The following is a 17,211-nucleotide window of genomic DNA, read 5'->3' on the forward strand; positions in this document are numbered from 1 at the left end:
CGAGTACTAAAGCAGCTATGGCAAAGTTGCGAGTAGGATACGTTCGAAGTTCTGTCCGAAAATTTACAGCCGCGTCTGAAAATTAGCAGGAAACTTCTCACGACCCTGGATCCTTAAATCACTCACTTTTGAAATACAACCACTTTTAAGGAATACAGGATGAATCTAGTAACTGTGCCAACATATAGCTCTGCTCTAAGCGGGGATAGAACAAAATCGTAGAGGAATATTTTATATGGATCAATATCTTCTATCATGCCATGATACGACCTTACTCTCTGGTGCATCGTTCTACTTACAAATTGCAATTGCACGTCTTGTTTAAATGGAGTTATCTGATATCTTTTGCATAAATCGATTTCGTAGATCAATCGGCGAATAGAAGGTATAAGCTACGGTCATCGACTGGAAATAAGAAATTAAGACGAATCGTATTAATTTGTTTAGAGACATACAAATGTCTTCCTTTCTGTTGTTTCTTACACATACAATTCACGAGCTGCAAAAATAGACACATGATTTACGTCAAGTATTGCAGTTTTACTTACAAATTAATTAGGAAACCCGTAGTCGTATCATAGAATAATAGGAATTGTCGATTCGTACAGTAATCTACGATTCTTTTGTACCTTTGTTCGAAACAGTGTTATTAGCTTGACCCAGTTACTGAATTATTCTGCACATTACGCGTCAGCGTACCAAATTTTCGTACACCTTCGATCGATCGACGAACAATAATGGACAATCTGTTTTCGCGGTATAATTACTTACCCATGGCGGGTGCGTAGATGTTCAAGTAGAGGCAATCCTCGCTTTGATTCCGCAGATGTGGCAGCAGTCTCTTCAAGTACTCCAGTCGGCCTTTCGGCATACGCTCCAATGCTTCTTGCTCATTCGAAATGTCGGGCAGCTTTTGGGGGCAGACTGGACCGACCGAGTCCGATAATCTGCAAAGAGGGATTCGCTCGAGCCCACTCATGCGTGACGGTACGGATAAATCGAACGTTCGAATCGCTCGAATCGCTCGATTCTTGGGAGACCGCAGCTTTTCGAACGAACGATTGCTGTTAATTCCATCTACATCTTCCATTCGTCGAGAAACCGACGAGGACGAGTAACCACGGAAACGAGACGCCATTGGCCCGAATCGAGCGAATCAGAAAGATACCGTAGACTCAAAGAATTTGGAAAAATAGTAAATAAATATAAACCTAGAAATAACTTTGTTGGTAAGTTTCATCTTTTGGTCATTGGAAAATAGTATGGAATGCTTTCAATAATTCTAAATTGGAATTTTCAATATAGACTTTCGTACAAGTTAATAATACACTCGTGATTTCAACCTTTCACGAATACGTGAAATTACGACATACAGTAGCGCAATTAACGGATATAACTATGTAATGCAATTAAAAAGTCGTACTTGGAAGAATTTATCTTTCTTTGTACGTTCTATTCAACAATTGAGCTCGGAAGCCAAAAATAATTTGGGTCACGGTAGCATAAAGTCATTTCGAGGGTGTTCTATTGTATTCCTCTTCGCGAGTAATTTGTTGCAGCCTATTTTCAACGCACTTTGTTTCTCTGGTCTACGTAATGTATGCAGATTAAGGTCATGAATAACTACTCTGCTGCTTCCGTATCGTTACAAAGTGGCGAGAAGGAAGCTCATGGAAACGAAGAATCGTCGCCTCGCTGCGCCGAAATGTTCGAAATTGTTTTGGGAGTTCGTCTTTCTGTAGCTAGCGGATCAAGGAAAAATCAGAGGACGATTCTCGAAACGCTACACATTTTGTTCGTTAACCGTGTAAATTAACAATATCGGACGCGTTTTCATTTTGCGCGCCGCGGTCGAGGGTGCAAGATATAGAAAATTGTTTCGTCGGCATTTCTCTGAGTTCCGCAAACGACTTTAAGTGCATTTTTATTCCGAGGAGCCCCGCAGAATGACAGGGTAGTGAGTGAGTATGAAAGGGCGTACGGACTGAATACTTGAGCGAATTTCAAAGGAACAGCTTGACATAACTTTGCAGGAAATATGCCTCTAGAATACGTTTAAGAATCCGCGTATTAAGGGAAATCCAGCGAGCAGAATACATTTCTCTGAAATCAAACCCTTGTAAATTTTCGGCCGCCTTGGACGACGTCGCGAAATACGGCGATTCGTTTCGTTCGACGAACGGTGGAGCATCGATTATGAGAATCTCCGTTTATAGTATTTCTCGTCGAAACATGTTACGAACGATGCCAGACGGTACGGTCGAAAATATTCTGCAACTTCGTTATCTCGTCGACTATCGAATTTTAGGAATACGCTTCTGAATAATTAAACTTTCCGAAACACGTGGAAAACAGTTCTCGATTTCTACTGCTCGGCAGGGTGGTTATTTTTTAGAAATAAATTTAATTCAATTTAAATCGAAAATAAAGAATAAAACTCGATACGAATATCACCAATATCATTAGTATTATCAACAAGATGTGTGTTGCCTTTGTTTATAGATTTAGAGTGGATTTGATTGAAAACAAGGCATGTAATTTACTTAATTCGTACAAAAATTGCATACACAACTGTACTGTCCGAATCACATTAGTATGAACGCATTCTAATATATTCTGTGTCTTTAATTCATCAAACACCGTCTGTAGACGTTTCTCAAAGTATATTGTTCAAGAAAATGCAAAACAAAAAATATCGATTTTTTCAAAAGTTCACAGTAGAATACCCGTAACATTAAGATACTTAATGAGAATCGTATGCAACTTAAAGGACAAAAATGTTTATTATTGACGAGGTGGAAGACGTAGAAGGTTGACACTGGCGAGACGAAATAAAGAGTTGGACTTACCTGACTCCTTCCCACGGACTGGGCGCCCTGGTCGGCGAGAATCTGTTACCACCGACCGGGGGGGTGGCGTACGGTATCCCCAGGTAGATGTCGATTGGCTTGTGGAACTTGCCGTACTCGAAGGACCGTATCAGCCCCTGCACTTCGCCGTACCGGGTCTGAACGATCCGCGGATTGAGCTTGCTCTTGATCGAGAGCGAGAGGGTGGGCGGTGCAATCAGACAGACGAGAATCAGGAAGAGTTCCATCTTGCTCTCCGACCCTCCCCCCGCGCGCTACCGCCACGATTACCCTGTGAACACGCGCGCGCGCACACACGCTCGCCGACTCGCGCCGCTCCTTGCAATCGGTATCGATCACCTGTCCCCGCGGCGATCGCTCTTCATTTAGGCCTGCTCGAGCGCTAACTGCGCGCCACCCCGACGTAAGCTTGCGGTTTTCCCTGAAATTTCAGTTGCAACCGTTTCAGAGACCGAGCAATGGCCGCTGGACTCACGGGCAAAACTAATTCCCGCGGTGGACTCGCAACGAGCTCCGGCACCGAGGGCAGTTTACTCTACTTTCATCTTCGAATAATCGTATTTGCGGCTCGCGCCGCGGAAATCGGATCACACGGGAATATTCGACGCGAAAAAATGCATCGAAAAGGTGGGATAATATTTTTGTCTATCGTGCGCCGTTTTCGAGGAAATTGAGTTTAATATGAATGTAAAAAAAAAAATCGGGTCGCCTGCACCGCGCGTCGTTAGAATCGATTTACTCCGGAACGGAGGCTACGTACGAACAATTCTCTTTCTAGATTTTCTATTCAGTTTTTCGTCCCGAATAACCTCCTTCCCAAATTTTCACCACGACGTGATCGTTACTTTGTTTTTGTTGGTTGATCCTCCGTTGCGAAATCGTGACTCGCGAGGAACGCAAAATATCCCTGCAGATGCAAGAATTATTCACTTTAAACGTTAATTAATTCATGTATATATACAGTAGCTACCATACACTTATACAATATTATATTCATTTTAACATTTATTAAGTTTAGATATAGTTACATAAACCAAAATAATATTTTTTAATCGACGACTCTTGGAAAGTCTGCGATTATACTTCGATTCATCGGTAAACATTACTTTTGACCATTGCTAGGGTATATGATTTAAAAGCGTAGCAATTTTTTCTTAATTTTTAAGCGTTTCGAAGTATATGGCTGCCACAGTAAATAATCAAAAAATTATTTTGTCTTTCAATGGTAGAATAAAAATTCGTGCAACGGAGGATGAACAGCATGCTGGTTTCTGAGACTGGCAATTCTGAAATTTGTTGCTGAAACAACCTGTACAGTAACCTCTTAGAGCTGTTTACGAGGACGTAAAACACGGAATGAGAGATTTCTTACGAAAATTCTAACCTTTTTCCTAGTTCCAGCCCATCGACGATACGCTAAACAGAATAATAATTCCACGGTCGAGCCCCCATCTACCTCGAGCTCCCTCGTTTTAAATTCTCATCTCGTGCCGGAAATATTCATCCCTGGATCCTTGATACGAGATAAAATGAAACGACTGTCAGTGATACGCGAGAAAATGTGAAGTTTACCGGTTTGATAAGAGCAGGGAAGTGTACCGTTTGTAAAGATCGTACGCGCGTAACCTTATACGACGAATATTTCGTAGATATAATTGAATCTCGCGAAGGAAAGGATCGAGATGAAACAAGAAACTTCACAAGCTTCGGTATAAATACCGACACAATAAAGTCTGAGTGTACCTCGTACGTTTCTAATTATAAATTCTTACCTCGAACTTTCGATCGAAACTTTACTATAAAACAACGGTGCACAATCCTTCTCATAACTGGGTTAAATAATACAAATATAAGTTAAACGTTTTGTCGCCACTGCCCTAAACTTTTAAAAACGAGTCGTGACAAATATCCCCAATCGTTCTCGTATTTTTGAAGTCAAGAAGAAACGTTAGACGCCTACTTCTTGTTAAACTCCAATCTTTGACGCAAACTGTGATCCCTCGACCGCAACGAATGTTTATAAAACATCCCGACAGTTGCTTCGAATCAATTTGATGTCGATCAATTCTGGAGCCTGAGAGCCGATAAGACAGTGTTCTAAAATGAGCGAAGAGTAAGCGAACGTATTCGTACGTGGGACGATTATGGAAATCAGCACTTATCAGGCCCGACGGGAGACTCGAGTTCACTATCGCCTAACTGGTTCACGTACTCTTCGTCATCCACGTACGGGGGGACCAGGAAGAAGCAGATAAGCTATTTTCGGGGGCTTGGCTTTTCTCGGTGATCCCGGTCCCGCTTATCAGCGACGTTCGAATCTTTCTTCCCAAATCTATCCTGAAGATTTTCGACCAGGACGAAGGATATCTCGAAGTTCTTCGAAACGATTCAAGGGATTTTCGAAATGACGTCAGTTCGATCATCGTTCCAGGGCAGTCGAGCGAGACTCCCAATAATACGAGTCCGATACTTTCGACGTCAACAAATACATCCTATTTACAATTTAAACTGAAATTCTAACGCTATAAAAATGATTCATATCCCTGTTTTTAATATTCATACACTAAAATTTAGTTCAACAGAAATTATATATTTTCCTATTTATATTATATTTGTCTAACTTCGAATGCTTCCTTTGGTCAACTAGTTAACCTGAATCATAAAATCAGTTGCAATTAGTCCGGGAAGGAGGTTTTAATTCAATGAGAAAACATCGCGAAACTCAGGCTATTGTCGAACGAATATCAACTAATACACGATCGCAAGATCTTACCATTAGACTCGATCATTGGCATTAAATAACTTTGTTCTCGCCATTCTGGATAACCAGGATCAACAGCAGACGAGGAGTCGCGTCTACGAATCTTGAGGCATGCTTTGGAACTGATTGAAACGCGAGGCAACGTGATTTTCGACGGTTCGTTTGCGCCTAATTCCTCGATCTTACCCCCATTATCCCTCCTACGCTTGCAACATCGCTCGAAACGGAACAGAGTCGGGGAAACGGTCTCGCGTCGCGTTACACGACGATGTTATTCATACGATCAGTTTAATCACTATTCAAGAATACGGTTTGAACTTCTGCACTCATTTCCCGTCCGTCTGAATTCGGATTATAGCGATTCGAAAACACTCGGTGGTAGGAGATGCGGCGCTTCGTCAATGTTACACGCACAGTAAGTCCTGCAACAGAAAAGATAAATCACTATTAGACTGAGAATGTTTAAGCAAATACATAATTAATTAGACTAAAATTAAAAACACGAGTTTTTATTTTTAATATTTATGTAGAATGCTGTTTAATAGTAAATACTACAGCAGCATTGTGTTATTCTTTTCAACGGAACAAGCATAACACAACAGTAGGCATAACAACAAACGGTGATGGTGACGCAGTAGTGTAACGACAAATATAACCGACAATATAGTAATATAGCCATAAGCATGCTGATACTGCAGCCGAGTACTGAATATTCACTAATGTATTTCCCTATAATTTCTGTTCCGTAAATTTGCCACTCAAATCTAGTGATTGTCAACCCCCATCACTTGCAGCCACCAATTTAATCCCTCGTGCATACATAAAATTACAGACAGAAAATTTTATCTTAAACTTTTACAGATACTATAAATACCGTTCATGGAATGAGTAAACTGAACAGAATTTTTGAAGAGGCTATTATTTCGATCATTCCTGATTGACAGAAACAAATAGAAGAATTTTAACATACACAAAATAGAAATGTTATTGTTAAATCCATTTCATTTCCTTCCATGAACTTCGATGTTGCAAACGTATCTCACTGCATTTCAGAACACCTTAAAGAAGTCAGTCCATCTTCAGAAATGGAGCTGGTAGCTTTATAAGTGACCCAACGTTCACAGATGTTACTACAGAATCTGTCTTCTAAACAGAACATTTGTTCACCCATCCTTGAAGAAAGATATACGATCCTGGTTCGTGTTGCACTACGTGTAAAGTGCAATCTTGTACTCTACTCGTTCGTATCAATTGTTACTTTAAAGTATAAAAACAAGCTTAAGAATCAGTATCTTTTCTAAGCATGGATATTGAAAATTCATTGCAAGATATAATAAGCAGCGAAAGAAACGTTGTATTTTATTGTTTGAATTCTTGCTCGTAAACGTAGAAAAACAACAAGTGAAACTTTCCATAAAATAATATCTTTATATAGTATATTCCTGTACCCTCAGAGGTTGATGATCGCTGCTCTTATCCATAAAATGTGATCCTCGAGGGAATACAGTTTCAGGCTGTCAAAGGAATGCATCGACGAAACGAGCAGCACTCCAGGATAAAAAAAAAAAACAGTATAAAAGGTCCGAACGATAGTGCATTCTACAAAGATCTATGGCGGGCGATTTATTCTTCCGTTTCGAGATCGTAACGTTTTTGTGCCCCAAGTTGATGGGTCATAGTACATCGAAGGATTGGAGTCAATGGTCGAGAACGTAAAACGATATAGCTGTATCTTCCTCTACAAGTCAATCCAGATAAGAAGCATAGTTAGGAAAATAAGGGAGATGGAAAGCCTAGTCAAACATGAACGTTGATCCTCGATATTGAACATCCAACATGCATACGTAAACTTTCCTCCTGTGGAGCAGCCTTCAAGGGAATCTCTTCTCTCAGCAAAGGTAAACCACTTGACGAGGTTTAACATTTACTACCCGGAAGAAGAAGAGTTTGAATCGCGTAAAATCATTATTTTCTTCCACATATCGAGGGAATTTAATCACAGCACACACGTGCATTCAATTTTAATAACCACAACGATATTTGCCGACGATAAAAATATGATTTTAAAGGCTCTTAGCTGTAAAGTTTTCCTTCTAATTCGATACGTCGAATCAGTATGAAAATCACTCGAATCGAACAGCTAAACCTGCGCGTTCATTGAATGACCACGCGCGAAAATATGCGTAACTTCAATACAATTCAGTCCAAAAACGCACGGATCGTTTTCATTGCAATTTCACGCTCGATGATTTCGATCAACAAATAAAACCAAAGCTGCAAAATACGATGAAAGATTCGTACGAAATGAAATAAATGAACGGAACGAACGGTTCCGTTTGGCGATCTAACTGAAATTAATGCAACGATCCGTCGATCGAATCGATTTTATACTCACAGGCGACAAGAAACCGACCTCCCACGAGTGTTCTTGAGCGAATTCTGCCCGTCGAAAATGATTTAACCGAGAGGATAAAATTCCTTGCGCCGTTCCGCGAACCAAAAGCATCGGCAAACATTGCGAGTTTGACTTCTTCTATCGCGACGATAGGACGAGACTTCGCGAAAGTGGGTCGCCCAATTGTTCTAATTCCCCAATACTTAATATCCTACCGAAATTGCCATTCCCGCGATTGAATCGTCGGTAGCAGTTTCTGAATAACCTTTCTCGCGTTGGTCGCGGCGCAGATAAAACTCGAACGTGTTCTTTCGGGCTCGCTTGTTATCTGAAGAGCACAAGCAAAGCACGCTATAGTATTCCCTTTCAGCGAAGAAAGGAAGACGCCTTCTCGCGAAGGTAGGCACGCCGTAACAACGCGCAGTTTCGCGTCCAATTAGCACCGTTAAATAGACTAATCGAGGGAGTCGAGCAGCACGGCCAGTTACTAGCGTACCTGCTATACCTATATCGAGCTCCACAGTCGATTAGACAACTACCCAATAAGCGACTCCACGGCGCGGATATTATCGGGCTGCCGAGGGCAAATGACGGGAGGCTGCGCTGAGAAGCGTAACTAGATGGCTTTCGAGGCGCGAAGAGCTCCGACGAGAAACAGAGAGGAGACGCCAGAAGGTATCTTGGGAACGGACACGGCAGTTTCTATCCTACGCTAGTAAGAAATAAGTAGCAGTCGCACGAAGGAACTCCAGTAACGCGAATAGTTATCAAAAATTTGATAGAAACTAATTCCGCGTTTTAACCCTGACTGAAACTTCGAAACTCCCACTTTCTGTCTTCTTAATTCTTCTAAAGTTTCATTCAATGTACAGTACTTCAATATATAAGTGCTCCTAGATGCACTACATTTTCATAGATTTGAGAAACTTCGTATTTTCTTTAGTAAGTGTTAAATATTCAGTGGAACCAGGCTGTGGTAAAATGATCTTTATTTAGCACAACGTGTGTTAGATACATTTGCTTTTACGCGTTATACGAAGGGAGAGTGATCGTCACTTGTCACAATCATCCTTATTGCTTAGGAAATTGGTAGATGGCGTTATCAAAAATAGCAGATTCTCAACAGTGAGTAGCATCGGTATAAATAATATTAATAACGCAGCCTTCAGCTTCGTGTTCGTTAAACACGGCGTTGAAATTAAATAAAGCTGACTGTGAAGTAGGTCTTCCCGTTCCTGTGCCATCAAAGATTGGAGAATAGTAAAACTCAACGTTTCAACTTCCAAGTAATTTTGCATATTCGCTGGCTGACGTAACAGCTTACACGCCGGTGTAGAACTTCCCGTATTCATAAATGAAATTATCTCGAAACCTCGAAACTACAAACAACCGACTACTTCCGATTCCAGCGTCACGGTTCAGCTAGAACCGAGTACCACGAGTGCATTTGCACCGCCTTCTTACGAAACGTCCGGGAAACCTTCGGCGAGAAACGGAAAAGGAAGAAGAAGGGAACGAAAGGGACAAGTTTGCTGCGTAACATCCTGGCCAGGCCACTAGCACCGCGTCATTAACCACACTGCACTCCATTTCACCCTGATTATCCCATGCTCAACTGCTGGAACAGTCGTTCGCATACCAAACGGCTGGACGTCACACGCGTGTATACGTGCTGACACGCACGACCGAGTGACGCTCGCCTCCTGTGCACACAGCCCGTGAGAAGTTGCCAACTGATATCTACGGATCGTACTGCTTGTGTTTCCCAAGTAGTAATAATTGTTTCTAACAGACAGCGCTGCTCAAGCGACGGCAGCTGTCCTCCTACTATGCACGCACTGCGGGCTCTGGGTTTACCTAATCAGTATCTTCGTCGTTTAGTGTAATGAGAATTCAATATATCCGTTCCTTGAATGGATGAGAATCCATCTATTATTACTAGTTTAAAATATTATACTTCTATTGATTTATGTTAATACTAAACCAAACGACCAATTTTTACTCTAAACGTGGATACTTAGTAATTCAACTTCGTACAGAAAATTTACGAGCTACTTTTCATCGGATAGAGGATAAAACGCGCTTGAAAACGAATTTTGTTTCAAGTCGATACCGTAGAGAACAATTATTTACGAAAAAACGGCATAGTAATTATTAAATGAACAATTTATAACCCAGTTTTATCGCAAACTAATTGCATGATCGATAGGAATTGTTGAAACGTTCTTGGGTGTCTAATGTCAAAGTAAATGTGAAATTAAACATAGAAAACAGCATAAATAGTAATAGTTTTCACATTCATCAGATAGGGGACGAAAAGCCCTTTAAAATGAGCGTTCGAACGAGTCGATAGCTTTATTAGTTCCGGAGATATGACAATTTTTGTCTAAAGTCAATCGTCGAAGTAAATGTCAAAATAAACATGGAAGATAGCATAAATTATAGTAGTTGTTACGTTCATAGGAAAGGGGATGAAAAGCCCTTTAAAATGAGCGTTTGTACGAGTCGATAGCTTTATTAGTTCCGGAGATATAGCGATTTTAGTTTCAAGTCGATGCGGTGGCTAGTTCCGGAAATATAAGGCTTCGAAGCTTTGTTTACATCACGGAATCATATGAACCTTCTACGGCCTTGGCAAGGCCGTTGACCGCGCGCGCACATTGAAAGTAGGTCACTGGGTCACTCAGTCGCGACGTACGTGCGAGAAGGAGGTCCGACGCGTCAGACGGAGACAGCGATAGTCGAATTAAGAAAAATTACCTTTTACATAAATTACGATATCTCGAAAACGGAAAGTCCGATCGACAAAAACCAAAAGCCACTTCAAAGAGGAAGGTTTACCGCCGCTAACGATGGTTCAATAATGGAGAAAATACTAATAATTTCGAAACTGCAAGTAATTAAAGTTTTAGTAATTTCGTAGCCTGTTTTAACACGGGAAGACCCATAGCAGAAGTTTTTAAAAATTACCTCTTCATATAAATTACGATATCTCGAAAACGGAAAGTCCGATCGACAAAAACCAAAAGCCATTTTAAAGAGGAAGCTTCACCGCTTCCAACGATGGCTCAATAATTAAGAAAGCACTAGTAGTTTCGGAACTGCACGCGCCTAAAGTTTTAGTATTTTTAATACGCGTTGATAGGCTTTCGTAAGACGGAGAGTGGAATTTTAAAGATTATACTTTCATATAAATTACGATATCTCGAAAACGGAAAGTCCGATCGACAAAAACGAAAAGCCATTTTAAAGGGGAGGCTTTGCCGCTGCTAACAATGCCTCAATAATTGATAAAACATTAGTAGCTTCGGAACTGCACGCGTCTAAAGTTTTCGTATTTTTAATACGCGTTATTAGACTGTTCGAAGACACTACAAACTGAAAATTGTCTCCTTTCAACTTTGCTATGCATATATTATGCAACTAACCAAAATTTGACACGAAATTTTGTCCAGGTTTTGACAAAAGATACAAATCATTCAACCTGTCCGATGACTGGTCGTGGTATTCTCGCATATTTTAAAATGTATCTTATACAATGTTCCTACAACAAAATTACAAAGCAGAAACTTTATTTACACTATGCAAACAGTGTTGATTTGCTTCAATTCATGCATCGAAGATCAATAAATAATACAGGAGAGTTTAATAAACTGAGAAGTGTCTGTATCTGTTACAATTATTTTAATTTTATATTACTTTAAGTTCAAGACTCGAACCAATCTTTATGTCAGTTACAGTACACGAAGAATAAAACGCGTAATTGCTAAAATTCGACCCGGTTACACATTTGGGTAACAATTTAATCGAGTTCGAGAGCATCGTTTCTTAGTGGCCTCGAATGTTTCACGGCGGCCAGTATCGATCATCGTTGTTATATTGACGTTTACTCGCAATTTACATGGATCTTGAGGCTCCGAGGTACTTAGAAGTTTGCGTGTCGTTCATTTATCAGGTTACACGTTAATCGAGTTAAGGGAAGTTATAGTTTATAACCGTAGATGGAGATGCGTGCTTCCCCGAACTGATTCCGTAACCGGCCAAACTTATGGATGAAAGACGCCGTTCCTAAAGTTATTCGCCGACTCGCGAATCGAGTACTTGCTTGGCGTTACTTCTCGTCTACCACCGAGGAACCATTCCATCAGAATTTACGTCTTCGGGGCGAATGAATAATTGAAACGACGCAGGGAATTTTGAACTCGAAAACATCCATAAACTCTCGATGCACTTTTAATTAAAATTAAACTACTCTCGCGTGGAAGGCACCGTACTTCGCTCGTAGATCAACTAGACACGGTTCCCACATATTTTTAAGACCGTTAGAATTTTCCAAATGAAATACTCGAAGGTTGTATTTACTATTTAGCTCTTGCGAGGCGTGTTTCGAACGCGCAGTCGCGGTCGCACGACCGCCGAGCGCGTAGAATATTCAGCAATCAATTATTTCCTCGCGCGTTCAGCAGAAATTGCACCGTGTTAAATATGTACGTCACTCTCCGTCGAATAATTGACTAACATCGTAAAAAGTTTCGATGCTAACGCGACAGCGTGACAGCGAGAAGCTCGAACGGATCCAATATTCTGCCGAAAAAATCTCCCCCAATTAACGATAACGAGACGAATCGAAAGCACAACAACGCGTTCGTCCCGTTCGAGCGTGAAAAAGCTGCACTTCGGCTACGAAGAACGCTGACACGGAATTTATCGCGAATCCTACACGGTGAAAAATTGCACCGCTCGTGATCGTCGACACGGTCCTCCATGAAAACTTTCACGCTCTCTAGCACGGACGGAAATCAATTAGCGCATTTGGACCGAGAGTAAGCCAATAGAGACGAACAAACATGTTAGACGGAATATGGAGAAACCTCTAAGTATTTATAACATTAAAAATGAAACATCTTCTGGAATATCGAGTTTTCGTTAACTTCGTTTTGCACCTCTCACGAACAGAATTAAGGAGAAGAATTATGCAAGGATAGTCTCATAAAAAGGTACAATTATGCAACTAAATTTTGGGAAATAGTTTAGATCAACTTCCTATCCTAGTCTCAATATTTTCCGCGGGGAGTGGAACGTTGGTAGATTTTTTTTTAAGGGCGCGGTTGGTTCTCGGAAACGAAACCGAGAGTTCTCGTTGAAAAATCAGAGACTCGTCGGGGGCGTGAATCGAGCATAAAGTGGACAGAACGAACGCCAGGCACGAAGGCAGCGCCTCGTTGATGAAGGAGGAAGTTGCCTGATTAGCGGTATTGTTCAGGAAACGAAGTGAATCCGTACGTTGCGGGTCCATTGTTGCCGTATTCCAATCTGGTTCGGCCAGGCTCACCGGCTGTCAAAGCAGCAAATTGCATTTCCAGCCTCGCATAAACTTGTGTACCCTTTCTGAGCCTCCGATCGCGCGACCCCACGCGGAAAGACTCCGACCTGAAATTCCGGCAAACGGAATTAGAAATTTGCCCGTTGGCCTCGGCGCTGATGAAAATTGGGAAATTCGTATCCATCGGACTGCGAGGATTGTTTGCCGCTTCGCTTGATCGCGCTCGCCTTCCGTTCTTCGCCAAATTAAATGACCACGATGATTCGTTTAGTCCGCGCGTACGTATTCGCTTTTATCGTCTGTCTGCTCGAATTTCTGTCCCCTGCATCGTGCCTTCCTCAGAAGCGCCAAATGCAATCGACGCCATGACGCTTTTAGTTTCTCTTTATGCTCGATTATCGTTCTAGGAAACAGGACTTCGTGTACACTTACACCTCGTATTTTTACGTGAAACTTACTTCTGGAATTTTAGTTATTCCAGGAAGAGATGTATTTGATGAGCGGGAAGTAGCTATGTGATAAACGAGAATTCTAGATGGCGTAAACCTGGAGTAAAATATGGGGTTTTTAGAAAGTTTATATTTTTAACGTCTATAGTGAACCTCTTAAGGAAACAAGGGCACAGCTATAATGATCGAAAACGTTGTGAGATGAATGAAATATAATGACTCTGTCTCAGTCGAAATACACGACTGGCGTGCAAACGATTAGTTTCTGACGTATTTTCATCCATCGAAGAGAGCAAGGTAAACTTTCGTACTTTTTAATTGCCATTTGGTTGGTTTTGAAGTTCACAGCGATAAAGATTTCATCCAATCGAAACGCTCGTTGAAACGAATCTATCGAGGGGATTGTAACGCGCGAATAACAACGACGAAAATCTATCCTCCGTCAAAGATATGTTTTATTGGGTGTTACGGCGAGATCCCGGTGCAAATGGAAAGTTAGAGTTACCTTTCCATTCACAGAATGGCACGGCACAATAGTCACCACACTATGATCGACCAGAATATTACACGGACGATTTATAGGCGTGCGTCTCGATGGGCTCTGCGCCGCGATCCACGGTTGAAACGCGAGTCGATACATCGCAAGCACTTGGCGATTCGAGAGGGGCAAACCGCCGTGAAACTTTTCCAATTAAATTTCCAGGATTGTGCCGACCTCGTTGCGCTCTTGTCCGCGAAAGAAGATAATGCCGGCTCATCCCAACGCCAGATGAAACTTTGGCCGCCGCGGACGTCACGGATGATCGATAGCCTCCCACCTCCCGTTTATTTCAACAATTTTTCTTGCCTTATTAGAATACTTCGATAACTCCCGACCGACTAATATTAACCAATTTTTCGCGGTTCCTTTCGTCCACCCCCGGAAAAGAGCATCGCAGGTTTCCAATAATTTGTTACGGAACTTCGAATCTCCTTCAACAACGTGCAATTCGTATATTTGCGTTAAGGGAATACGATTTCAATTTAACCGATAGAGAGAGATTCGAATTAGTTTATGGATCGTTCGTGATTCCTCATTTTCCGGCGGATTCAGTTTATGAAAATGGAGGTATGCGTTCCGGAGTGAATTTGTATATAACAGTTTTGCTGCATCATTCATTGACCGCAACTGCTTGAGTATGCAAAGAGGCGTATCGATTTCGACGCATGCTATAAAATTACCCACCGCGGTTCTATTATTTCGATGCTAATTCCGCGAGCCTAATGTTTCGGGAATATATTTTACAGGATTAAATTAAATTCGAGTACTTTATTAGAAAATTAATTACTGGCTGGACGTCTGTATGTTGGTTAATACAATTTATTCGAGCGAAGAATCGTGTCAATGGGAATTTAAAGGAACAGTTCGATCGAACGTAAGATCGTGGAATAATAATTCTAACGCGAATAAAGATTTTCTGACACATTTCGCGCTGAATGAATCAATAAGAAAGTTTACCTTTACGTTTTCATCTTTTTCTAAATTACGAACACGCATCACATTTTTCTTGTATTTGTCACACACGTAAACAGTAGATTTAATTTCTTGTAATTTATGTAAACGATAGTCGATCTTCGGAGAGAGGCAAGTACTAAATCCTCACGTCCTATGTTTTGACATAAAAACAAGCGACCAATAATGAAAATTTAAAATCTAAAATCTTAAAATGGCCCAGGTCTGTCATCTGCATATGAAAGAGTTAAAAGTAACCGTGTTATCGAAGCGAAGTGTCGCGAAAATTATTAAAGTCTCCACCGATCGATAGAACGCCCAGAGACAGTTCGATCAGCGAATAAAAATTTCTAACGAATAGTCCCATCGGCGTTCAGGTCGATTCCAACGAGTATCGTCTGCGAAACAGAAAACGTAGAGGCAGGCAGACACAAATTCGGTCGATGGGGTGGAAGAAGCGGGAAGAAACGAGCTCGAAGCGTCGAAGGGCCGGATGATGATACCGAATAGACGCTCCCGAAGAGATTCTCCCTCCCCAGAATTCGATTGTTACGCGGCATAGGGAATATCGATTCGGTGTCGGGGCGGTCGATCGGGCCTCTTTGCCGACAAAAGAAAGCAGAAAAGTCTCCCTTCGGTTCTTCTTCGGTGGAGCGACGTGATCGTCATAGACGGTCGAAGGCTATTGTTCGAGGCAGTCGTTACGCGACGCAGTTCCCTCGCTGTACAACCCCCTGTAACAACCCCTTGTACCGGGGCTTAAACGCGTTCTGACGGCGTTCGACTACGCGCGGGTGCATTTCACTATGTGCCAGAAAGCATCCCCAACCTCCGTGGAATCGTGGACCAAGATTTCCCGCAATCCGAGACCCGCGGAAATTCCGGAAGAATACGACGCCAATGAGATTCTTCCACGGCGATTTCGAAACTGTTTTTAGACGACAGAAATCGTAAATGGAGCGGATGTACGGGGGATCTTCGTTCCTCGCCCTTAATTGCAAGCCAGGCATTCTCGATTATCGTCGCGAGCGAATCGTTCCTACGTTTAATGCGTTCTTCATAAACTTTCCGTTTCTTAATTAAACGGAATTTCACGTTGAAATTTTATCCTTTAATTATTTAGATTAACAATTCCAAGGAATCGACAAGACATGAGTATTTCAGGAAGAGAGAAACCGATTATACGAAGGTTGAAGGCTTCTAAGTTCGAGGATTAAATGCGTGGAAAATGTACTGACACATATTTGATAGTAAAATACAAGTGCGTTTATATGATAAGGATCCTTCTCGTCTCGAGACTGAGTTTGCAACACGTACGATTTCTTATGGGAGTAATCGTAATTAGTGTGGGCTCCTTTAGCCCACATTAATCGATTTAATAAATCGATGGTTCCGTTGTAATGGAAGGGAACGTGTAAAGTCGTCGAAGGCCAGCCGACGCAATTTGTCAGTCGTACGTTTTATTTCGACGTCGTTCGACGGTTGCCCGAGTAATTGAAAGTAAATTTCCGGGCGCAAACACGGCCAGCTGTGAACGCGTGCACGGTTTCGCAGCTTCGAGTAATTAAAAGTAAATCCCGCGCGATTCCGTTTATGATCGTCCAGGTCCCCGCGTCCGTGCCGCCTTCGTCGCCGACGTGAAATTGCTTGTCGGAAGGGAACATAGGTGTCAAACAGTCAACGGGAACAAAGTCAGCCAGAATGAGATCGCGGGACTGGATTCGACATCGTGACGAGTGAACGTGACGTGACTGTGGGAACCAGAAAAGCTTCTGCTACGAATATACAAGGTGTCCTAGAATTTTAGAATATCTACAAATGTAATTTTTGATAATAAAAATACTGATTCGAGCGACGAGAAATATATTCACTTTTTTGTCATACCATATTTTCATTTCGAAAATTCCGTAAACAGTGATGA

At 41.7% G+C, this 17,211-nt stretch overlaps 1 protein-coding gene across 5 annotated transcripts in view; it reads right to left on the reverse strand.

The window, feature by feature from the left end:
* Nlg-4 (neuroligin 4) overlaps window positions 1-17,211 on the reverse strand; it is a 425,248-nt gene that overhangs the window by 324,513 nt on the left and 83,524 nt on the right. For 4 of the 5 annotated variants that reach the window (XR_013079732.1, XR_013079733.1, XM_076765747.1 and 1 more), the window contains exons 2-4: window positions 5,644-6,053; window positions 2,850-3,291; window positions 772-947 (exon numbers count right to left, since the gene is read on the reverse strand). Coding sequence is in view for 3 of the 5 variants with exons in the window: in XM_076765747.1 (XP_076621862.1) it covers window positions 772-947; window positions 2,850-3,097 (424 nt within the window). In the remaining 2 variants the exon portion in view is untranslated. The remainder of the gene's footprint in view (window positions 1-771; window positions 948-2,849; window positions 3,292-5,643; window positions 6,054-17,211) is intronic. The other variant, XM_076765746.1, reaches the window with a different exon arrangement.

Source organism: Colletes latitarsis, chromosome 5 (assembly GCF_051014445.1).
Source record: "Colletes latitarsis isolate SP2378_abdomen chromosome 5, iyColLati1, whole genome shotgun sequence".
NCBI classification, from domain to species: Eukaryota; Metazoa; Arthropoda; class Insecta; order Hymenoptera; family Colletidae; genus Colletes; species Colletes latitarsis.